The sequence below is a fragment of the Pleurodeles waltl genome, chromosome 4_2 (genome assembly GCF_031143425.1).
Source record: "Pleurodeles waltl isolate 20211129_DDA chromosome 4_2, aPleWal1.hap1.20221129, whole genome shotgun sequence".
NCBI lineage: Eukaryota > Metazoa > Chordata > Amphibia > Caudata > Salamandridae > Pleurodeles > Pleurodeles waltl.
This window is the reverse complement of record NC_090443.1, coordinates 970,150,754-970,175,520: the sequence shown is the minus strand read 5'-3', so window position 1 is coordinate 970,175,520 and position 24,767 is coordinate 970,150,754. Positions and strand designations below refer to the sequence as shown.

General features: G+C 45.3%; 1 protein-coding gene across 2 annotated transcripts in view; it reads left to right on the top strand.

The window, feature by feature from the left end:
- Window positions 1-24,767, top strand: part of KIF2C (kinesin family member 2C) — a 752,439-nt gene that overhangs the window by 19,693 nt on the left and 707,979 nt on the right. For both annotated transcript variants that reach the window (XM_069232808.1, XM_069232807.1), the window contains exon 2: window positions 14,740-14,834. In XM_069232808.1, coding sequence (XP_069088909.1) covers window positions 14,740-14,834 — 95 coding nt within the window. The remainder of the gene's footprint in view (window positions 1-14,739; window positions 14,835-24,767) is intronic.

Below are 24,767 nucleotides of genomic sequence, written 5' to 3'. Positions count from 1 at the left end.
ATTAACATATGGGCACACATCACCTCACCTGCAGACAGTACCCTTCTCTGTAAACTGGCAGCCAAAGGTTTGGTGCTGCAGGGGATTGGGCCTTCTTGTCCCAAGGACATAATAAAAATGGAAACTTGTTGCCCTTGACCATCTGGGCGATGGGAATTCCACATCCCTGTATTAAGCCAGGGGTTCTATAAATAAAACAACTAGTTGGATAAAGTGGGCTGTCCTGACGAGTCTTGTGACTTGGGAACACTGTCACCACATTTGAACTACTTATTATTTGGACCGACTTACCTTAATATAATCTGGCTATTGAATCTGAAAACTGGGACCGTAAATTACATTTCTCCAAGAATTTGAACAGAAAGTCCCAGCTTGTGAGATCAAAAGTTTTTTCTGTCAGCAACAAAATTACAGCTGTGGGGATATCTGTGATAACCAAATCAATACATTTCGACAAATAATAAGTATTGATTCTCAAACTACAGCCTTTTATAAAACCACACTGATCAGGGTGAATCGTTGACCTCATCACATTAATGATTAAATACACTTTTGAAAAAGCGGAAATCAGTGTCGGAGTGTGATGGGCCTATAGGAAAATGTGGCTATTTCACCTTGCCCTTTCCTTAAACTTTACTAAAACTCTTTTCTTAAATGAGGGTGGCATAGCACCCCTCATTAGCATCGAATTGAATAAGCTAGAAAGAGAAGCAGCTAATTAAGTGCAGAGGTGCTTGTAAAACTCTATCCTGAAACCATCTTCCCCTAGGGCTTTGGAACCAGAAAGCTCCCTTATAGCACCTATAACCTTGGTGGGGATGATTGGTCGTATCAGCAGAGCCGCAGCCTCACTCCTTACCCGAATGGGAGGCTTTAATCCCATCTGGGGTGCATATCTCACTCAGCCTGACCTTTTGAGGTATCCGAGCTCAGGGATGCAGGGTGCCCAACATCAATATACTGCTGGGTATACCGGACTTATTTTTTTTTTATGGGAAAACTCAGAATCTTGATTACCAGTGGTTGATAAAGTGGTAATTAATTTACCCAAATCTGCAGAACCTGGCATGCTCTTACTAGCATTGCCAGAGATAGCTCCTGTCTTCCTTTCCTTATCCTTTGAGCGTGTCAACTCTGCTTTAGTCAGCACCCCCACCCTTGGGGGAACCTGCTATTGGCAACCTTCCTTCTAGTAGCACACTTTGATATTGTCCCTGAATTGGGCTAAGGGCCCAGCTACTGTTGGGACCTAATATCTTTGAGTCAGGAGAGTTTTGAACCTGTGCAGTAGAGTGCCTAATGTAGACTCGAAGTCTGCAATCCCAGATTCAGGCCTACTTTTTAATTGAGAGTGCGGTTGGTCCCCTACACCCACCTTGAGGTCACTGAGTTGGTTCAGTCCTGTGACTTTGAAACCACACAAACGTGTTTCCCTTCACCCAGTGTGAAGTACAAGAGTTCCCCATGGGGATAACGGACACACACAAATTACTGCTTACTTGCGTCCCTGAATGGCAAACAAATATAGGGGTTCTTTGGACGAAGCACTCCGATCACTACCATGCTGGTGAGGAAACTGATGGAAAACTGGCCAACCCAGCCTCCGACTCTATTAAAAGTTATAGAACACAGTGACTTCACTGTCCATCTTGTTGAACCCAGCAGCTCGCCTTTTCAGAGCACAGTAAGATGGAAGGCCTTTCTCTACACTGGAACTGGCCATCTTTTCACATTGCCATGCTCCTCAGGTCGAGACATCTTGCCTTTCCACTGCATACAGCAGCGAGATCGCTGCCACATCTGCAGCCACGCCTCGTAGTTGGATAGGTGCCGGGCGAGGCAGCGAGTGTCCTGTGACATGTTACGGGACAGTCAACATGCCATTAGATGAAGCACACATTTCTTGAATATGAATTGCTTTGAAACAGTTCGTAGCTTGTGTATAAAATTGGGACTAATTGTCATAGAATGCAACAGGAAAACTGGGAGTATAGAGGATCTACAGAATCATGGACCGGAGAAAGTTGAGAGCTCTTTATACAGAATATGTAGTTAGTAGAAAGAAATACATGAAGTTGTACTGGGAGCAAGAGGTTACTGGCTGCAACAAACATTAATCTGTAACTTTGTCCCTGAATGTAACTTTTTTTTTTTTTTCCTTTTTTTGCTGTTAAAAAGTTTCTTCACCCTTCAACTTTTTCACTCAATCTTTAGGTTGATTAATAAATTCACTTCCATCCCTATCTCCCTTCTAATCCTGGTAGCTTGCTGTGGTGTCTGCTTCCATTATGATCATGCCTTTATTAGAAATAGAAAAGAATTGGCTATTTAGAATCTTCCAAATGCTGTTTAAGTTTGACTTACTTGAATGTGCAGAAGCAGTAACTTCTGTAACAAACATTTTTAGCTGTGTTACTGCCACAATAATAAAACATAATTGTCTCTCTAAACTCTTTACTGATATGCCTTCCAAGAATCCTTGAACGTCTTTAAAACAGTTCACAGAGGTGCATTTTAAGACTTACTGTCAAGATGCTGTCCCACCCAGAGATGTGTGATGAATCTTAACAATTAAAGGCATACCATCAGTTACTTTAGTTTTGTTTCTTTTATAGGCATTCTGCAAAACCTTTGGTGTCTATGCATCCAGCGTAGAAAGAAAGTGAAATATTACCTTGGGGATTTAGTCAATAGCAGCACTCCCCCTTAATTTATATACAATTTAATTCAGTAACTATCTCTACCAGTAATTATCATCCTGTTCGTATGTAATTCTGTTAAATAAAATAAACTTAATCCAACCCTAATGTTAGCTGCAACACTTCATTACAAATGCTAAACTAAAAAAAAAATCATGCAAACTGTTTAATGTATGATTAGTCTTAATTTAACCTATGTACTAACTACACCTTAGTCTTAAATTGTTTTTCAATTAAATATCGTGACCCAGTGCAAACTGATCTTCCAGTTAAACATTAATCTGAGAGTTAATAGAAATTAAATAATCTTGTAGGTAAGATTAAACAAACTCCTAGCTGTTGCCTTACCTTCTTTAATGGAGTGATAATACCAGTGTACCTCCGATGATCTGACTATCTTAAGTATTGGATTGAAGGTGGACCAGTTTAACTGTCCAAGGATAAATGGTTTAGTTAGTATTACTGGCATTCAAACTCTTGTCCAGTAACTGGCCATCCTTGCACTTTTCACTGGCAGTTTAGAGCGAGGTTGGATCATTGGAGGGATTGGTGAGATTTAAGCTTTCATTTGGTTAAATAATGGGCCTGCTTTATATGTTTTGGTAGTAACCACTCGAACTTGTTTATCCTGGTAGGTTATTTTAGGGATGTGCACATCCTCTCTGCACATGTTCCTGAGGATTGAAACTCTCCTTACTGTGGCATGGTAATCGCCCCTAAATTCTTATTGGACAGAAGAGCAGTAAGTTCTCCTTGTGGATAGTAGCTCAGGTAGGCTTCTATTGCTAAAGGGGATACTTTCCTGAATTTCATTCAGGCTTCTATAAACTTAAATTATTCCATCTCTAAAACGTGTTTAAAGTTCATTCCACTTGGCTTTTGCAGCCTTTACCCATACCTACAGAGTCCACAAATAGGTTAAAGCATGCTTTCTCCACGTATTAGTTTGCTTGATTTATCCACTAATAGTGCTCTTGGTTCTCAAACCTATCCTCAGTAACATGTTTACTTGAATTCTGACACATAATTTGCTCCCCACTTCTGCTTGGTAATCAATCTCACCTGTTTGAAATAGGAATCTGACTGATGCTAGATTGATATATTTTATTTGAACTTGTCGCACAACTGCGTTTCGGGTCTTAATCTAACCAGGAATCTCAGTTCATCACTTGACAATGAAACAGCTACAGGATACTTAGTCATAAAAAGAAACACAGATGTGGTTGTGCTGCCTGTGAATGGTGCTGACCTTGTCGATGGAAGCTTTTTTTTTCTTCTATATTTGAACAGGAAGGAGGTTTAAGTTTATAGTACATGATGCTGAAAAGCTTAAGGACCAAACTAACGTAGTAAGTTCGCATACTGAGTTTTCCCTGTTAAATGTAAACAAGCAGTATATTTCAAAAGTAATTAAGGCCAAGACGTAGGGCTAATGTCAATGGGTTTTTGACCAATGAACTCAGTTGACTACATTTTTATATTTTGGGTTTACAATTACGTGACTGAGTCTGCCTTATGTGAGATTAGGCTCTCTACTAAGCCAAGCTTCTCTGTGTGGCAATCTGTTCAGTCTTAACTTTCTGCTTAGGTAGGACTTGTATAGCAAAGTAGTACCTGCTTTCTTGTACTCTAGCAGTACAGTATTTCATTTCAGATGTTGATGAGACCTTTTGGTCTCATGCAGTTACTTTGATTAGGAATCATTTGGATTAAGGAGTGTGGACTGATCAAGAGTGCAGATTAAACGCCCTGAAGGTTTTTGTGGTAAAGCCTAGTTTTCTGAAATATCTTGTACAGTGTTGTAGAGACACTGCATTGTTGCAGTGGTTGTGACAAATTCGACATTGTTAGTAGTGGCAGAGAAAGCATTTCTGAGCTATGGGGAAAGCTGAATGTAGTCTCAATTTCAGATTGAAATTAGTGCACAAAGTACCTGGATTCAAATTAGGTAATTTAAAGTACTTTAGTGATGAGACTAGTGAATTGGCACATTTGTTATGTAGATTTGTAGAACACACTATCATTAGAATGATATTCTGATGCTGGGCAGGTGAGTATAGTCAAACCTATGGCATAGTGAGGACTACTAAAAAATCCAGGTCTTTAGCATCTTGAGGATTTCAGGAAGTGAGGTGGGGGCTCTTATGTGTAACAGCAGGTCGTTCCATGCTTTAGGAGCTATTTGGGATAAGGCTTGACCACTGTTTTTCTTATACGGGAGTATGTACAGTTAAGTGTCCAGACACGCTGAGATGTCCAGCAGGTTTGTGAAAGCAAATGCACTTGTTTGGGAATGCTGGACCAGTGTTGTGAGATGCCTTGAAAATGTGAACGGGTAGTTTCAATTATGCTTGTTTGTGGAGCTCCTTCAGGTATGGTGAGTGTGCGAGGTGGGAGGTTTTTTGTTTTTGTTTTTCATTTTATTTATCCTGGCATAGAGGATGTTCCTGTAGTCCAACTTGCTTGTAACAAGAACATGCATGCTAGCTTTATGGGTGCTGACTGGGAACCATTTGTAAATCTTCCTCTGCATCTTCAGGGCATGGAAGCATGAGATAGTGATGACATTGACTTGGTCATGTTGAGTTTGCTGTCAGTGATCCTAATGTTCTTGGCAGGGTGGGTGTTGGCGCTAGCTGTGTTGGCCACCAGGTGAAGTCCCACTGTGATGTGCTCTTACCAAAGTTCACAATTTCACGGTTGTCGCTGCTCCAATTTAAACAGTTGGTCTACATCCAGTGGGTGATTTTAATCATGGAGGCATTGAACTTGATCAGAGTACCGGGCGTCTCCTCTTTGAGGTAGAGAATGAGTTGCATGACATAGGAGACAACTTTGATATTGTGAGAGTGGATGATGCTGGCTAGAGTGATAATGTATGTGCTGGTGAGGGTCAGGTTTGGGAAGGATTCTTGCAGAACTCTTCAGAGGATGAAGGTGTATGATGCCATGCTGACTAGGTCCTTCCAGTCAGTAAGAGGCAGATCCATTGGAGTTTGTCCATGGATTCTGATGTCACGTAGACGTAGGATGGGATAGGTGACTTTCAAATACTGCAGAGAAGTTCAGGTGTATGAGTACTGTCCTGTCTCCTCGGTCAGTCAACCAGATAGAATCTGTGGAAGCAGTGAGGGCAGTTTCCATGCTGTGGTCTGGTCTGATACCAGACTAAGTGATTGTTGAGGTGTTTGGTGAGGAGTCTAATGATTTTCTAGAATGATAGCAGATTGACCTGTAGTTGGCGTGCATTGAAGAGTCTGCAGAGGGTTTCTTTAGCAATGAGAGGACAGTGGCAAGATTCCAATATTTTGGAAGGTTGCAGAAGAGGTGATGGCAGTAAGTGTGGGTGTGAGCATTGTGCTGATGAGTTACAGTCCTCTGGGGGTAGGTGTGGTGGGGGCAGCAATCCTATGGGATCCCTTAGTAGATGGACTTCATGAGTCCAGGCCCAGGATCTTATAATCAGCGTGTAGAATAAAGATTGGCCTTTATGAAGAGAGATGGCTAGGGTCTGTCTGGCTTGGGGAGAGACACCAGTAGGGATGAAGAAAGTTTTCCCATCTGAAAGGCTTTGTTGTAAATCGCCTCCAGTTATAATGCTAGGCTCTTGGCAAAGGTGCTACAATAGTATTTGATTAGGAACCAGTCCAGGGGTTTTGTTTCTGGTCAGGTCTCGGATGGCTTGTTTGATTTCTGTGGCTGTGATATAGGCATCCGTGCTGGCCTTGGTGGGAGCAGGGACATGAAGTGTAAGTCCTGCCAAAAAAATGCCTGCGGCATCAATGTCTGGAGGTTTGGTGTGCCTTGCAAATAAAAGAATAGTAGGCGTAAAATGCATTTGGGATATCGTGCAGAGCATGTAGGGTGCCCCCTGTGGGACAACCTTTTTCTAGGGTCAGGCCTGCACGGGTATTGTGCCGAGCCAGCCACACCAGGAGTTGGCCATATTTGTCACCCTTCTGGCATGTTCTCACCATGTAGGTATTTATGTGGAAGTTGCACATCTGCTCCAGGAGGGAGGCTAATTGGGTTCTGGCCTAGATCAGCTCCGGGCCTTTAGAGGGGTTGTGACTTTAAAGACATCCCTTTACAGTGCCCTGGTGGATGTTGTAGTCTGGTTTGTTGCAAAATATTAATGCTTTTTCTGAGATCTGCAAAACGCCATATCCACCAGGTGTTCCTGAGAGATGCCAGATAGCCACCGGAGGGAGCGGGGCATTCCACCACATCTACTACATGTGCAGTTTACTCAGAAGCTATGCGCCCCAGGTAGTCCGCATGTCCGACAAGTAGAGATAAACGTTCAGGTCATGTGGCATTGAATATGATGCGTAAATGTGGGTGTGAGGACACAAAGTCCTCTAGGTATCTGGAGTGCCCATTGGAGTACCCACCTTGGAAAATGTTCGAACTGTGGGGGGGTGGGGGAGCAAGAGAACAGGAGATGGGAACTGTCCAGTTGCATGTCTATACGCTGGTGTAGTCCCCGCCTACCACCCACGTGTGGCTCTTAAGTGCCTGTGTCTCCGAAAGCTCAGTCCAGAACACTGCCGGATCGGTATTTGGGGCATAAATGCTGCCTGAGTATGAAACAGCCATCAAGGCTGCCAGCACATATTGACTCTCCTTATCTAGAATTGTCTAGCACCTGACAGTGGAAGGGGACACCAGGCTGAGTAGATAGTGGTCAGTATGGTCCCACGCCATTTCGTATGCAAGTGATGTAGTTTTGTGGCCATTGTGAGTTTCCTGATGAAACATGATTAGCACATTTTGCTCGTTGAGGTCGGAGAAGATAGAATATTGCTTCCTGGCTGTGTGTACCACCTACCTTCAGGGTAAGGAATGGTGTTCTAGCGGAGAAGGCCATTGTAGGTGCAATGAAGCTTGTGCAGTTAGTGTAGCAGATGTACACTTGTGTGTACTTTCAAAGGAGAAAGTGTGGCTGCCTGCCCCTGGGGGTTTGTGTGTTGGGCACCCACCAGGTTAAGTGGCCTGGGCATAAATAATAGAACCGGGAGGTTCAGAAGAAGGGGCAATCACAAATGGTGCCTGCTGCAAACTGCAGCACGCCCAAACTGACTGGATTGTCCAACCATTTATAAAACGTGGGGCAGTGGCTCGGCAGTAGTAATGTGCAGGACAGTGGTATAGCCCAGTACCTCTATGGTATAGTTATGCGGTACCCGTCATAGGTGCAGAAGGATGGTTTGGTCACTCTGCCCTTGCCCGAGTGTGACCAAGTGTGTCACGGCCACATCCCCAGTATTGGAGGAGGGTAGCTGCAGTGGCAGGATTCAGTGATTTGGATGTAGAGGTGGGGGAAACATACCCTCAGGGGTTGGTGGGGGAGGGGGTGTGTGTGTGTGTGTGTGTGTGTGTGTGTGGGGGGGGGGGGGTAAATGGGGGGGGGGGTAAGGATGCTGTGTTTTGGGCTATAGGAGGCCCCCTGTGGGGTTATCAGTGGAGGGTGTCCGAGCTGTCTCGAGTATTTCTGATGGAGGAGTCATCTGAGAAGATATTCAGCACCTCGAGTCTTCACGAAGGTGAGGTCGGTGGTTGCGGCAGAGCTCAGAAGGAAGGGGATAGCAGTATTCCCTTAATTGGACGACTGGTTGATCAAAGCCAAGTCGCCGGAGCTTGTCGCATCATCTGCAGTCAACGACTCAGTTGTTCGACCTGGGTTTTTCGGTGAACGAGCCCAAATCTCACCTGGAGCCCTCTCAGCGCCTCCTGTTCATAGGGGCAGTACTGGATACAACATTGAGTCGAGCCTTTCCTCCGCCTCAGCGGATTCAAGATATTCAGGAATTGGTTCCAATGTTTCGAAATGGAGCGGTAGTTCCAGTCCTCAAGGTCCTTCGTCTGCTCGGTCTGTTTGCCTCCTGCATTCTGTTGGTCACGCATGCTCGCTGGCACATGAGGGCTCTTCAGTGGTGCCTCCGAAGGCAGTGGTCTCAACACAAAGGAGATCTAGAAGGTGCTGTCAAGATCTCCAGAGATGCTGCTGTGGACTTGAAGTGGTGGATTGCGAGCAACAATCTTTCACCAGGAAAGCCGTTCGCGCAGTCGCCACCAGTGGCCACGGTCATAACGGATGCTTCCACTCTAGGGTGGGGAGCTCATCTGGGGGATCTGGAGATCAAAGGCCTTTGGTCTCCAGAGGAGCAGATGTTTCATATCAATCTGTTGGAGTTACGGGCTGTACGTCTGGCTCTCAAGGCCTTCCTCCCTTCCCTTCGTGGTCAGTCGGTACAGGTCCTGACGTACAATACTACCACAATGTGGTACATAAACAAACAGGGAGGAGTAGGGTCGTACCTTCTCTGCAGAGAAGCTCTTCGACTATGGTCCTGGGCAAAGGACCATCAGATTTGCTTGGTAGCAAATCATCTGGCCGGGGTCTTGAATGTACGTGCGGACGGTCTCAGTCGCCAAATTCTCGGCAGACCACGAGTGGCGTCTCCATCCAGATCAAGCCCGTTTGATCTTCCAAAGGTGGGGGTTTCCTCGGGTAGATCTGTTTGCCACTCTGGAGAACGCGCATTGTCCGTTATTCTGCAGCCTCCAGTATCCGATGCAGGGAGTGTTGGGGGACGCGTTTCAAATAACCTGGTGCGGCAGTTGCTTTACGCGTTTCCTCCCATACCCTTGATTCCTCGAGTATTGAGGAAGATTCGCCAAGACCGGGCGCTAGTCATCTTAATAGCTCCGGATTGGCCAAGGAGGGTGTGGTACTCCGACCTTCTCCAACTCTCAATGTGCCCTCCGCTCCGTCTCCCTTTCAGGGCAGACCTCCTCTCGCAGTCGCAGGGGCAGGTTTTACACCCCAACCTCCAGAGTCTGCACCTACATGCCTGGAGATTGAACGGGGCAACCTGAGTTCCTTCTCTCTCCCGCCTAATGTAGTGGATGTTATATTAGCGGCCAGGCGACACTCCACTAAATCTATCTACGCTAATAGGTGGTCTAAATTTGTTGCGTGGTGTGGAGAGAGGCAGATTGATCCCTTAGATGCTCATCTATCGGACGTTTTGTCTTTTGCTCTGTCTCTAGCGCAGAAAGGTTGTGCAGTGGCTACCATTAAGGGTTATTTGTCGGCCTTGTCAGCCTTCATTTGTCTTCCAGACCAACCATTGTTATTTAAATCCCCTATTGTTATCAGATTCTTGAAAGGTCTTCTAAATAAATATCCTCCAAAACCATTCGTTATGCCGCAATGGGTTTTGTCCTTGGTCCCGACTTTACTTATGGGGGTCCCCTTTTGAGCCTATGCATTCTTTTGCCCCTTAAGGTATTTGGTTATAAAAACAGTTTTCCTGGTAGCTATAACATCTGCAAGGAGAGTGAGTGAGTTGCAGGCCTTATCGGTAAAGCCCCCTTATACAACTTTTTATGGGGATAAGGTGGTGTTGAGGACCAAGGCTGCTTTCCTCCCGAAGGTTGTTTCACCCTTCCATTTGGCTCAGACAATTACTTTGTCCACGTTCTATCCTCCGCCTCATCCTTCTAAAGAGGAAGAAAGACTGCACCGTCTGGACCCAAAGAGGGCATTGAGCTTCTTTATTGATAGAACAAAGGATTTCAGGCTGGAGGATCAGCTGTTCATCGGGTACGTGGGCAAGAGGAGAGGAAAGGCAGTCCACAAGAGAACACTCTCCAGGTGGGTGGTTCTTTGCATTAAAATCTGTTACTCTTTGGCAAAGAAGGACCCTCCTGAGGGCATTAGAGCTCATTCCACCAGAGCTAAGTCGGCCACTTCGGCCTTGGCCAGAGGTGTTCCTGTGGTTGACATCTGCAAGGCCGCAACTTGGTCGTCCCTTCACACTTTTGCGAAACATTACTGTTTGGACTCTGAGGTCAGAAGGGACGGCCATTTTGCACGGTCAGTGCTGCAGGATTTCTTGGTTTGACCATTTAGGCACCCGCCACCGGGCGTGGTACTGCTTTGGGACTCTATTCATTAGGTGAGGAATCCACAGGTAGTTGTATCCATCAGAAGAACGAGTTACTTACCTTCGGTAACGACTTTTCTGGTGGATACATTAGCTACCTGTGGATTCCTCAGTCCCACCCGCTTCCCCGTTGTCTTTCTGGTCTTACCAAGTAATCCTTGAGTGCGCTCCTCTTGGTCTTCAAGGTTGCAATAGATGTTGTATATATGGATACTTGTGTATATTTATCTGTGTGTATATATATGTATATGTATATGTGTATGTATATATATATATATATATATATATATATGTGTATATATATATATATACTTTGTGTACATACATGATTTGCATATATTTGTTCGTTATATTAAATTTACAGCTATTCATTGCAATATTGTGTATTTTAGAAGGTTATGGGATGTTGCCTTGCTCTTTCATTGCATTGGGTGGTGGTTCTCATGCACGTAAAAAATGTTGGTACTGACGTCGGCACGTCGGCGAGGACCTCTTATTGCCTGTATGACGTCAGACGGCGTCGCGTGGGCTAGAGTGACGTCCTCGTCGACGTGCAGAGACTAGGAAGAAGATTTCCGTCGAATGCTGGCGCCATGGGAGTATTCATTAGGTGAGGAATCCACAGGTAGCTAATGTATCCACCAGAAAAGTCGTTACCGAAGGTAAGTAACTCGTTCTTCTAGCTCACAAAGGGTGCCTCTTTGCATGACCTTGTTGGGCATCTGCATTTTTTATTCCTGACATTGTGTGAGTATTTTGAAGCAGAGGTTCACAGTGACCTGAATTAAATTTGCATTTTAAGTTACACAAGTTCATTCGAGCCTCTGGTTCAGAGCATTGTGCAAATATTTTTCCTGCAGTGAGCACTGTTGCCAAATGCATTTGCTGTAAACGCTTGCTACGAATTAGCTGATATATTGTGAGTTCACTCTGCCTGTCTTTTGTATACTTTTAATCACTTTTATTTTGACTTGTTCCCCTCATTCTGTTAGGCCTTTCTCGTTTAATCTGTTTTTAAATGAAGCCATCTGATCCTTAGTGCTATAGTAACCACTTTTTGTACCTTCACGCAGGGTTAACTTGCTTGTTCTAAGTTTGAAGACCTTATAGTGCATATAGTGTCTTGAGCCTGCTGCTGTACCTGACAAACCTTGGTCTGTTCTCCATACATATCGCTCCTTCATGGCAAATTGCAGCTACAATATAAATGTCTATCCTGGAGTACAGTGCATTGATAATTGATTAAATACATTGCTTGTGGCAGAGAATGGAAGGTAATGGGAGAACTCAACTTTCATGTAGTTGCTGTGTATTCAGAAGTGTCTGCCACAGAATCTTTGAAAGCAGTCTTTTTTTCTCATCACGGAAAGAATGCTGGTCTTTCGCACTTAAACCTAAATTCCCTGTTCTTAAACAATTTGACAATATAGCTGGACTGTGTTGATCATGTTGCTTTTGGTTGCAGGTTTACAGTACTTTTACACAAAAGGGAACACTTTTTCATTTTATTTTAAAGCATCTACCACTTTCGTGGACATATTGAGAATGTCTGGGTTCTAAAGACGTCTGTTTACACTTCAAAAAAAAGAAATCTTCAGCATAAAACGGATTGGGGGGAGCCCTGCCTCCCATTTGATAGTAGCCTGCCTGCTTAGACGAATGTAGGAATAGCAATCTGTTAGCTCTTGATTCTTTTTGCACTTTCAAAACCTTATATTTAGCAGGGCACTTTGTGACCAAAAGACCACACAATGTGTTAAGTGTCCTTTAAACTTGCCATGCTTTCTTATGCCTGGGCTAGACTTTTGTTTTCTGTAAGTATGATGTGCACGTACATTGTGGATTTGGGTCAACCCCCTTCACCCATTGGTTTCCTCGACTTGGGACCCTTATTTTTATTGCTGGAATATTACTGGACACATCTTGGATTGACCCACAGAAATTTGTCTGTCTTTCTCTTGCCTGTTTAGGTGTATCCTTTCACCTTCATTGGAGTGTATAGTGCACTATTTAACAATTGACAAGCTTTGTCAAATTACACTTTGTCGCATTCAGTTTCACATTATACCCAAAAGGCAATCATTTGTTTTCTTCAAATCTGACATTAATTTTTCAGACGGTTATGTAAGCCAGAGTTAAAGATGGCTACCTCACTGGCTTGTTACTTTACGTCAGTACAGCCTCACCTCAAAAGAACTCAGGTCTTGTGTGATCCACAATAAAAAGTAGAATCTTGCAAGAATTTGGGTGTGCCTTATTGGGTTCATCCATCTGCCCTCAAGCTACTACTTGTGCGGCCAGGAACACATTGTTATCTCTTCACTGGGCTACCTATGCTGTTCAGCACTATCACGGTTTCCTGCTCATCCTGCTGTTGACTTTTGCTACCCAACATTAGAAAAGCCAGTGATGGGCTTATAACCTAAAATGAACGCTAGATAATTCGGATTTGTTAGCTCTTATATGGGGTGGCAGGGGAAGGACCAGTGGTGAGTAGGAGCTGTCTGCAACGCGCCTATAAGGCACCAGTAGAAGGAATCTGGGTCCTGAGAATCGCCTGACACTTTGCCGTGAGAAGATGGCTGCACAGCCAGGTACGCCTACCCTCTTTCAGGTCACAAGTAGGGTGATGAGTGGCTTCTGGGAACCAATTGTGCCGGAGGGGGGTGAAGGGGAAGGAGGCAGAGGGCACCCCCAGCAGGGGTTACAGTCAACCACAGCAGTCTGGGTCTTGGCCCCATAGTCCAAGAACAGCACCTTACAACCCCAGCCACTGGTATAGTCAGCAGAATTGTTCAATGTCCACTAGTGTCTACAGATGGCAGGCACAATAGAGGACCACCGCAGAGTTCCCTCATGAGGTGCACAGTCTTGACTCCTTTAAGGGCCACAGTTCAGCAACCGGATTCCAGGGCCACAGGGTACGCTGGCCTGGTCTTTGCAGCTCTGGAGAATATGGGGCCATCTGGGGGGGGGGGGAGGGGGGGGGGGGAGAGTAGGAACAGCAGGAAAAGAGGTGCCCTCCCAGCGCCAACACGCTGCAAGCCCATTTTCCTGTAGTTATTTAGGGGTGCTGCAAGTGCTGACGTACTTGCATTCAGGGGCCCACTCGCGGCCTTTGGGGACAACGCCTTAGAGGGCAGCCCGTGCACTGTCCTCAACAGCCCCTAGCACGACCGGTGAGGTGTGACACAGGCCTGCGAGCCTCAGATGGGGCTGAAAATCACTTTTCAAATGCCTACTTGGTCCACCCCCTCCAGGAGGCTTCTCAGGAGCATGCCATATCCCTGCCTGGGGATCCACTCCTCTTCTGGGTACCAGGGGTCAGTGCTCTGGCCGCAGCCGAGTGGGTAGAGATTCCTCAAGCAGCAAGACCAGAGTCAACCCCAATGTGGTCTGATGGGTCGCAAAGACGTTTGTCTCTGTACCAGCTAACCCCCAAGCAGGTGTGTGAGGCTTCACAGGAGGTGCGGGTGAGCAGCTGGTAGGAGACAGCTGGGACTCTGGGCAAGGCAGCTTCATGTGGCATGCCACGCCAGGTCCCCTGCAGCGGCGATCACCAGGTGGAGAGGTAGCGCTCACCCCATGCTGAGCTGCCATCTTAGTTCTGAGCCTGCAGCGTGGCATCGGTGGCTGTCTGCGTCGAGATGTACTACAGGCTAGGTCAGGGGACACCCTGGCTTCACATTGCTGAGTTGAGGGGTGTCCCAATGATCATCGGATGGCGGTGGATAACGAAGTGGTCCGAGCACTCTTAAGGTGCAACCACCATCATGACGCCCCAAGCCACGCCCCAGTTATGTGTATGTTTAACACAAAGGGAGTTGGTGACTTTTTCTTTGCATAATATACTACTTTATTTTGTTCTCATAATGTACCTGATGCTGCTAACAAATTAATGCTCACTTGTCGGTTCAGACTTATTGTCCTCAAATTTAGAAGAGCCTGTTTATGCCATAAGTTTGTTTTTAGCCAGTCTGTGTAACGCTTCCTTGACTAGCATAGTTTGTTTTCAGTTCAAGGAATAAACCAGAGTGTTGCCTCATTTTATTGTAAAGTGACTGTAGTGCCTCTTTCTTCCATAGGATTGATCCACAATGCAAACGTAATGACGGTAAACGTGAACAAATCTTCTGTTTCGGTGGAGTGGGCTGAAGGCGATGCGACCAAAGGGAAAGAGGTAAGCCCTGCTCTGGAGTGTGCAGATGGTACTAGGCTGCTGTAAGTCTCTGCCATTGCCACTTGTCTGTGCCACAGGCCTCAGTGTCAGCAAGCTGTGACTAGAAGTTTATCTAAGGTTGAAGTTCAATCAAAGGCGAAAACTGAAGACCACCGAATCTTCAGGCCAACGTGTGTGATTGAATGTCTGTATATTTTCCTCTCCCATACCTTTTCAGTCTTCATGTAATGCCTGACAGTTCCTTGCATATCTAGTCTCTGTCCCCTTTGGATGTTTGTCCATTTTTAGAGTTGCCATGTAAAAGCACATGCTAACTCTAAAAATTGCCACTGTGGGTCAAGTGACTCAGTTTCCTTACACTACTCAGCCTAAAAGGGTCTGAGCTGCCAACAGAATAAATCAGTACCTCTAGTTTTTGTTGGCAATGCTTTATGCAGCCTTATTTCTGAATGCCCAGTTGTTCCTCCTTTTTAGGTCTTACACACCCCTTTTAGCTGTTTGCTGTTAAGACTTCGTATGGACCATACCAAATACTTGAGAGCATTAGGCTAGTCCATTTCTTTAATTTGTCAGTTATTTTCTTGTTTCATAGTTGATTCCCCCCTCCCCCTTCTGCATTTCTCTTCTCTGGAGCACAGCTTCTTTACCGTCCTTTTTATTGGATAACCTGTATCCTTTTATTGTTCAAATTCAAGGAACTACTTTTTTCTTTATTTCTTAGCACTCCATGGCAGTGGAACTGTACTTGCTCTCTTCCTTGTTTACCCCTTCAATATCTGCCCATCCTCCATGCTCCTTTTGATCTCTGTACCCCAGCTTGTCATGGCTTACTTCATTGGCTTTTCTGATTTATTTTTTTAGGGTCAAGCCTGCAAAAGCATGCACCAGCACATGTCGCGCTTGCAAGACTGCTGTTAACTCAAAAGGTCTTGGAGCCTACCTGATGCTTACCATTTGTTGGCTTGCGTGGCACTCCTTTACAGCCTCGTAATTGCAGGCCTAGCGTTTCTGTTCATGTCTGGAGCAGGGAGCAAGCACTGATTGATTCAGCTTAATCTGTGCCTGGCTGCTTCTCCTGACATGATCAAGGTACTTATATTTAAATTCTAGGGCCCTGCAACCAAGAAGGCATGTGACTGGAGAGAAACGTGCCCGGCAGGGCAAACAAAATTGCGATTTATTTTCTATAGCTAACTTTTATTATATTTTGCCAAGTCTTCTTTTCTCACTTCGCACTCATGTTTTATTTTTGCTTGTGGGCGCTGTTCACAAAACATGATTATCTTGTTCTAAATATTGCAGTACGTCCCAGTCCACCCGTGGAGTCCAATATGCCTCACTCCAGTCCACCCCCTCACCCTACACCAGTCCACCGCACTCAAACCAACTGAACCCAGACTAATCCACTTCAATCCACCAAGCAATCTGCCTCTCTCCAATCTGCTGCCCCATTCCAATCCAGAACAATCTGCCCCTCTAATCTAGCCACCCCAATCTACTCTACTCCACTAACGTGTAGCCATGCTGAACAGTACAACATGGCAAAAACGCATTGCCAAGCCAGTAGCTCTCGTATAGGTGAGACAAACTGGCTTTGCCAATGCTTGTTTCCTTCTTCCTACCTCAATTGCCTCTGCTTTTCTGAAGCGTTCCTCTGTTGCTAACGCGACCTGTTCTCATAATAATAATAAAAAAAAACTTCTGTTTTGATGGCCTGGCAACTGGTATTTATGCATGCTACTAAATGTGTGGTTTCAAACCATTTTATTTATTTTTTTCTGTCTTGGAATGGTAAATAAAGTAAACAAAATGCCGTATGCAGGCATGTATGGTGACACATGCATATGTGATGATGAGCTCACTTTAGGTCCATGGTGTGTACCCTGCATACAAGTCATCAAGCTAGTTTTTTTTTTTCCCTGATGTATCAGCAAAAGTAATTCATTTGCCATTTGCTGCTGAACAGAATCCGCAAAACATTTGCGAAGCTAGTAGTCGAAAAAAGACACTGACGTTGCTAATGCTTACTGTGTTGCTTCTGCACTCGTTTTCTACCGCTAAAATCAGGTAGAAAAACCTCCATGAAACACATCATGCTGAGCACAGAAAACTACAGCAGACCTGGCATGTCACTGCTTATGAGGCTTCTGCCAATGTAGCATGCAGTGATCATTAAGTAAGAAAATTGTCGTGTTTTTTTGCCCTGGCATGCCATGTATTTAGGAATGTGGCTTTTTATGAAATATACTTATCCAAGTGGCAAGATATTTCGAAAATCTATTTTTTCTGTTAAAAAGAAAAAACGATAGCTCCTAGGTTGGAATGTCCTATCAGTTTGTGCACTCCCACAAACGTATGGAAGCAACACAAGCTGCATTTTTTTTTTCCTTGCTGCAATTTTTGCGTGTACATTTTATTTGGATGCAAACAATTGTAATTCTTGCTTTCTGATGGATACAACTACCTGTGGATTCCTCACCTAAAGAATTTTCCCCCACACGCCAGCATTCAACGGAAATTTTCTTCTAGCTCTGCACGTAGACGATGACGTCACAATTGCCCGACTTCCCCGCGACGCTGTATGATGTCATCCAGGCAATAAGAGGTCCTCATCGACGTGCAGACGTCAGTTCCCTTTTTTCCGTGCCTTTGAATAACGTTTTTTTTCTTCGAGGCTACCGGGAAGGTACTGTTTCACTTCATGTGTCACAATGTCTCAGCCAAGCAAGTCGAGTTTTTAAACCCTGTAGGGAGTGCGGAGGTCGAATGTCTGTCTCAGACCCACATGAGACTTGTTTGTGGTGTCTGAGCTCTGACCATGAGGTTGAAGCGTGCGGTTCATGTCAGTGCATGAATCTGAAGGCCCTTAAGGAGCGGGAGGCCCAGCTGTTCCTGGCAAGGTCTAAGAAGCAGCATCGCCGTGAGTCTTCTTCAAAGGCCTCAATCTCACAGGTGTCATTGAGATTCCCGATGTCGGCATGAATCACGGCGCCGGTCAAGTAAGGACTGTTCCCGCTCGAGGTCGCCGTGAGCTCTGCGACGAAGGACTTGGGAAGGGAGTCCAACTGTTACACCCCCACCTCTGACAACTCCAGCTTCTCCGACGTCTCCAAGAGAATGGACCAGTCTGCTAAGAAGGCGTTCCCTTCATGTAGCATGGCCCTCAAGTCTACGAATGCTACCTGTATCCTGGGAAGGTACATTTATGCTCTTATGGACGAGGCCAAGACGCATTCTGCATTGCCTCAGGAGGTGCTTAACCTTTTGGCAGACGCTCAGGCAGCGGCGACCCAGGTTATTCAATCTGGACTTGACACATCGGACTCTGTGGCCAGGGCTATGGGCACGTCCATAGCGACAAGACTACATGCCTGGCCACAGTGTTCAGGATTTTCTCCCAATGTGCAGACACCACTACTCGACCTGCCCTTTGATGGGGACAAACTATTTGGCGCAAAAGCTGACTCTGCCTTGGAGCGGTTCAAGGAGAGTAGGGCCACGGCAAGATCTTTGGGACTGCAAGCATCCACCTCCACTTCCCTAAGATCGTTTAGGAGGTTTTGGCGTGGCTGTTCCTTCCGAGGGAGATTCCAGGCAGCAGGACAGCAATCTTCAGCAGCTCACCCTTAAAGATCATTCAGGGGCAGGGGTAGAGTTCGTACTAGAGGGGCCGCTCAGCAGCACTCTGGCTTTTCCTCCAGAGGGGTGCAGCAAGGAAAGCATCCTTAATCCTCAATCACTCCCTTTACATGCATCTCTTGTAGGGGGGAGACTGTCTTAATTTCTTCACATGTGGGAGTCAATAACATCGGACTCCTGGGTCACCGAAATTGTGGGGAAAGGTTATACTCTTCCCTTTCAGGAGTTTCCCTCTCCCAACCCACCCCGCCCATCCTTCTGTTCGGAAGACCATCTTCTTTTACTACAACAGGAAGTGCTAATCCTTTTGTCGAAAGGTGCAGTTGAGTTTGTTCCAAAGCAGGATAGGGGGCAAGGTTGTTATTCAAGATACTTCCTGGTCCCCAAAAAGGATGGTCAGTTGAGGCCAATCCTGTACCTGAGCGTTTTGAATTGGTTCCTCAAGCAGAAGTTGTTAAAAATGCTGACCCTGTCACAGGTTCTTTTAGCGTTGAACGAAGGCGATTGGATGGTGTCTATCGACTTGCAGGATTCTTACTTTGATATCCCGATCCTCAAGTCGCACAGGAAGTATCTCCGGTTTGTGGTGAGGTCGCAACACTATCAGTTTGCGGTCCTTCTGTTTGGTCTTACTTCGGCACCTCAAGTCTTCACAAAGGTGATGGCGGTGGTTGCAGCAGAGCTCAGAAGAAGGGGGATAGCAGTATTCCCTTATATGGACGACTGGTTGATCAAAGCCAAGTCTCCAGAGCTCCTGCAGCATCGCCTACAGTTGACGACTCAGTTGTTGTTCGATCTGGGCTTTTTGGTGAACGTGCCCAAATCTCACCGCCTCCTGTTCATAGGGGCAGTACTGGGCACAACATTGAATCTGTCCCGCAGCGGATTCAGGACATTCAGGCGTTGATTCCAATGTTCCAGAATGGAGCAGTCATTCCAGTCCTCAAGGTCCTTCATCTGCTCAGTCTGTTCGCTTCTTGCATTCTGCTGGTCACTCATGCACGCTGGCACATGAGGGCTCTTCAGTGGTGCGTCCGCAAGCAGTGGTTTCAACACAAAGGAGATCAAGAGGAATCGATAAAGATCTCCAGAGATGCTGCAGCAGATCTACGATAGTGGGCTGCGAGCGGCAACCTTTCCCAAGGAAAGCCGTTCTCGCTGCCACCTCCGGTGGCCACAGTGATATCGGATGCCTCCACTCTTGGGTGGGGTGCTCATCTGGGGGAACTTGGAGGTCAAAGGTAATTGGTCTCCAGTGGAATAGATGTTTCACATCAATCTGTTGGAATTGCGGGCTATCGGTCTGGCTCTCAAGGCCTTCCTCCCTTCCATTCGCGGTTGGTAGGTTCAAGTCCTAACGGACAACACTACTGCGATGTGGTATATAAACAAGCAGGGAGGAGTGGGGTCTTATCGTCTCTGCAGGGAAGCTCTACGGCTCTGGTCCTGGGTTCAGGACCATCGGATTTGCTTGGTAGCAAACCATTTGGCTGGAGTTCTGAATGTGCGTGCGGACGATCTGTCGGCGCATCTCGACCGATCACAAGTGGTGTCTTCATCCAGACCTGGTCCTTTATATCTTTCAGATGTGGGGGTATCCACAGATATGTTTGCCACTCGTGAGAATGCACACTGCCCATCATTCTGCAGCCTCCAGTATCCGATACAAGGAGCTTTGGGGGATGAGTTTCAGATGTCCTGGAAGGGTCAGTTGCTTTACGCGTTTTCCCCCATACCCTTAATTCCTCGGGTCCTGAGGAAGATCAGGTGGCTACAGATACTGGGGAAGCAACTCCTGTTTTTGGGGGGGAGGGGGAGACACGAGGCAGAAGCAACTCTGAAAAGAGGGTGGTGGGGGGATGTTGAGCAGCTCTGGTTGACGCAGGTGTTCAGGAAGCACCAAAGAAACTAGTGAGAAAAGCACAGTGTTGAGGGTCAAGTGGAGCAGAGTGAAGAACATGGATGAACGTGCAACACAAGCATGTGTGGAGGGAGGAGTGCATGAAGTGTTTAAGGAAAAGGTGAAAAGTTGTTTGGACAGTGGAAGGACACAAGTTACAAAGGCTATACTATAGTGGAGGAATAGATACAAGAAGGATCCGAAAACAGTTAAGCGCACCCTACCTAACACTCCAGCATACAATCAGCCCCATTGCATAATCGCAAATGCAGTACAAGTTTGTTTCTACTTCATAAAGCAGTCTGTAGTTTTTTTCACCTGGATAGGTGCACCTAGTGCTATATATCTCTGGACATATGTTTCTGGGTTTAGCCCTTCGTCAGCAGAGAGCAGCAAGTTTATTTCAGGGGTTGCTGGTAATGTTGCTGTTTAAAATGTCTCCCTAGAGCCAGTGAGCTGATGAGCTCTGGTTGTAGCACCTGCGTGCTAGTGAGTGGTACTGAAACCGGAGAGGACTTTTGGCAGCATTTCCAGCAATACCAAAGATAAACCTGCTGCTCTCTGCTGCTCTCTGCTGGTGAAGGGCTAAACCCAGAAACACGTGTCCAGAGATACACAGCAGTAGCTGCACCTACTACGGTGAATAACTACAGACTACTTAATGAGGAAAAAGTTGTATTACATTTACCATGTTGCAGTGGGGCTGACAGCAGTTGGAGTGTTAGGCAAGGTACTCCCAACTGATTCCTGTTTAACCAGATGGATCAGGCCAGCCATTGAATAAAGAGTGCACGAGTGACAATTCCAACTAATGGTAAACACTGGGTAGGCTTTACGCCAACGTTAAGTTCTGGTAAGTGGACAAGAAGTCTTTTGCAGTGAGACAGGTATGCTGTCTGGTCTCATCGACCAATAAGCACTGTATCTTCATAATCTGATTCACATTTTTATACACCGGTTTCCCTGGCCAGATGGTAAACCTCCGTGTTTGAGAACAGCATGACTCATATGGCCTGCACCCCCAGAATAAAATGTCAGTCGTTTTTTTCTCTGTCAGGTACTTATTGAAAGGCAAGCCTGTGATATAAAGGTCCTGGTCTGCACTGCATTTTGGCTTAAATGCACAAGTAGTCAAACATTTCAAAGCACTTAGAATGGTCGGTATGCACGGAAATCTAGTCTTCTTTCCCTTCCAGTAGAATTAACTGCTCTCGCATCCTTTTGTTTCTGCAGGTAACAATACCTAGTCATTTGACATGAGTTGCCTAATTGCAGTGTGATTGGGTTACAGTAGTATTTGTTCCACCATTGACCGTATTCAGTGAGCCATCCTTTGTATTTATCGACTAGGGCTATCGTTTTTCAATTGGCAGTCTGGGTGTCTGCTTCCTGTTGAAATAGGAACCAGATGGTTGTGACCTGTGGAAAGTGGGGCTTCATTTCAAGAGTGAAGGGACCGACTTTAGCTAGAATGGGTGGACTTGTGTGCTGAACATGATACAGCTTTCTATACTGTAAGGGGCTTCGAGGAAGTTCTGTCTGTGTTGAAATCTGCCTCCCATTGCTACCTGTAGACTTGATTTATCTTTTGAAGCCTGGTCATTGTTGTTTTCCTTCCCTGGTACGTCAACTTCGGGCTGCTTGACTCTGTGTATAAGGTAAGGTTGTGCTGCTGCCGCGTGCGCTTGACTAGTGTGCTGGATTATTTTAGTGCTGTTTGCGTTGATTAGCTTTTACGGAGACCAAAGCAAACACTATAGAAAATTGAAAAGCATAATGGCAAATGGTTTGTTTTCTCAAACTGGATTTACACTGATCTTAGATATGTAGCTCCCATAGGTTTTTAAATATTTAAAGGTGTCTTTTTTTTTTATTTTATTTTTTTATGTTTTCATTCTAACACTTAAAGCTACACTTTATATGTAGTGTCTGAAATGGGCAGATAGGCAGCATGGCTTCACACAAAAATTGGTGCAGTGCTTTTAAGCTAGGCAGACTTACTATCCAAGTCTCCAAGATTAATGCTTTTACAGCTGACTGACAGTGCTCAGACCTCATCTACGCATTGTAAACACTAAACTACAAATGTTCAAGCTTTTTTTTTTTTGCCATGAGTTTAGATTTTTCCTATTTCACATGGTTAGAAAATTTGTGGTGTGGGAAACCATCCGGGTAATGTTTTCTTTTTAACAAGCGCTTCATGTATGTTCTGGTAAGTAGTTAATGGAATTGTTTAATTGTACCTTGTGGAGAAGAAAAATGTGGAGTCCAAATACCTTGAATATGTCCACTTGAGCCTTGTTGAGTGATGTCCAACCTATTCATGTTTTCTTAATTTAAAAAAAAAAATTATCAGGATTAAAGGTTTTTAAAAATAAAACAAAAAAAACCCACTCCAAATGGTACAGTTTACTTCTGGTTCTCCATCTTGCATGGAGAGGCCGCTGTCTCCACTTCTACCAAGACAATATTTGGGGAGCGTGGTTTAAATAGGACTAACATGTGGAGCCGTTCTAGGCATCCTTGGTCAATGCAGAGGAGTATGAATTTGAGATCATTGACTTTAACTGATGTTTACATCCTTTGCATTGCCTCTACTGCTCTCAAGACATCACCAACTTTTCTCTTTTCTGTTTGAAAGCCTTTAGTCCTTACGTTGGAGAACTTCCCATGCTTTTATGGAGGGGTGAAAGAGCTTCAGGAAGAGGCGCAGGCATTTGTGTTTAACCAATATTGTCTGTCCCTAGTAGACTTTCCCCTAGCATCTGCTGCTTCTTGCTTCCAACCACCTAAAGGTGCCCGGTCATAAGCTGGATAGCATTTGTATATTGTGTGCAATCTGTGCATCTCTTGGATAAGGTGGTCACAATTGGCTTGGGTGTCTTATGTACATCCTGTTGAGAGGGGTGCATCTATTTGGTGACTACCACTGCCATGAGAATTGTTAAATGGCTTTGAGAGTAAGTTCCATCCTCCTAGGGTATTGGTATAACTATTGTTCTTAGACGTGGGTTTGTTTCAAGATTTAGCAAGTGGGCGTGTGATATAGAAAATCTGAGGCATGCAGAGGACTAAAACACAATTTCTGAACCCGAATTAAAAACAGTTACATTGTAGAACTAAAGACCTGGTGAAAGCTGATTCCCTTCAGTAAAGATCCCACTGGTGGATGCTCTAGCCATCTGCAGATTCCTAACCCTTTGAATCTAATACCTGGTGTATTCAATCAGGAAACTTTTCAGTGGCCCTGTGCACAGGAATGGGCTTCCTTGATGTTGATGCAGCATTGTTGTGACATCATTGGAGCCATAAATTGCTGTTGCATGGACATAGTTCCCCATCTGTTTATTTTATATACCTTCCAGATGGATGGATGGAAAGACGAATAAATGACATCAGATGAGTTGGTTGCAGTACAATTTACAGAATTTTGACCTTATTAAAAGGTTTACTTTGTACTGCCATTAAATAGACTGGAGGTGGGTCTATCAGGAATCTGCTGGTAGATGGTATCCACCAGAAAGATATTTACGAAAGGAAAGTAACTTCATCTTTTGAATACCCCACAGAACCAGACTGGATCCAGAGTTTACTCAGCAATTCCCTTGTGTCTGTAGGTGGTGTTGTGCTGCTTCTCGTCGGGTCCTTTCTGCTCTGGATATTCTGTCTGGGCCCTTCCATAGTTGCTACCTCCCCGTGCTGGTGTCACTTCCTTTCTGTGATTTCCGACACAGATCCAGAGCTTGCTTCTTGAATTGTCAGTCTGTTAGCTTTTCAGAATTTTTTTTTCTCAAATTTTTCATTGTGCAGGGATCATGTCTTCCCCCTAAAATGACAGGGCTTAAATCATGTAAGGCTTGCCACAAACAAATGTAAATGATTGACTACCACAAGGTCAGTCTGTAGGCTCCTCAAACGGACATCATGCAACAAATGGGCCCGGGTGAACCCAAAGGCCATCTGAGGGTCGCAAGCCCAAGTTGTTTGTTACGGAACACTGACGAGCAAGAAATGCCTGATCTAGTTTGAAGTCATGGACAAGTTCTTGTTCACAAAGCCTTTCCTGTGAGCGTCCTTCACGATCAAAGTCATCAGGTGAGCTAAAGAAAACAAGAAATCTAAGCATGCTTCCCTTTATTCTAGGTACCTCAAGGCTGTGAATCTGTTATGTGGCACCATTTCTGGCATTCATTCCAGTGCAGCCAGAGTTCCTAGGTTTCATTGGTGACGTAGCAGCAGAGAAAGGACTTGAGAGGCCATGCAGAACATTTTACCCCACTGGATTCCTCTGGAGCATCTTTAGGCTGTAAGGATCCAAGGTGGCCTCCAGCTGGGTTACTGCTAGCTGATAATTCTCCAATATAGCCTTAGCCCCTTGATCCTTGTTCAGGAAC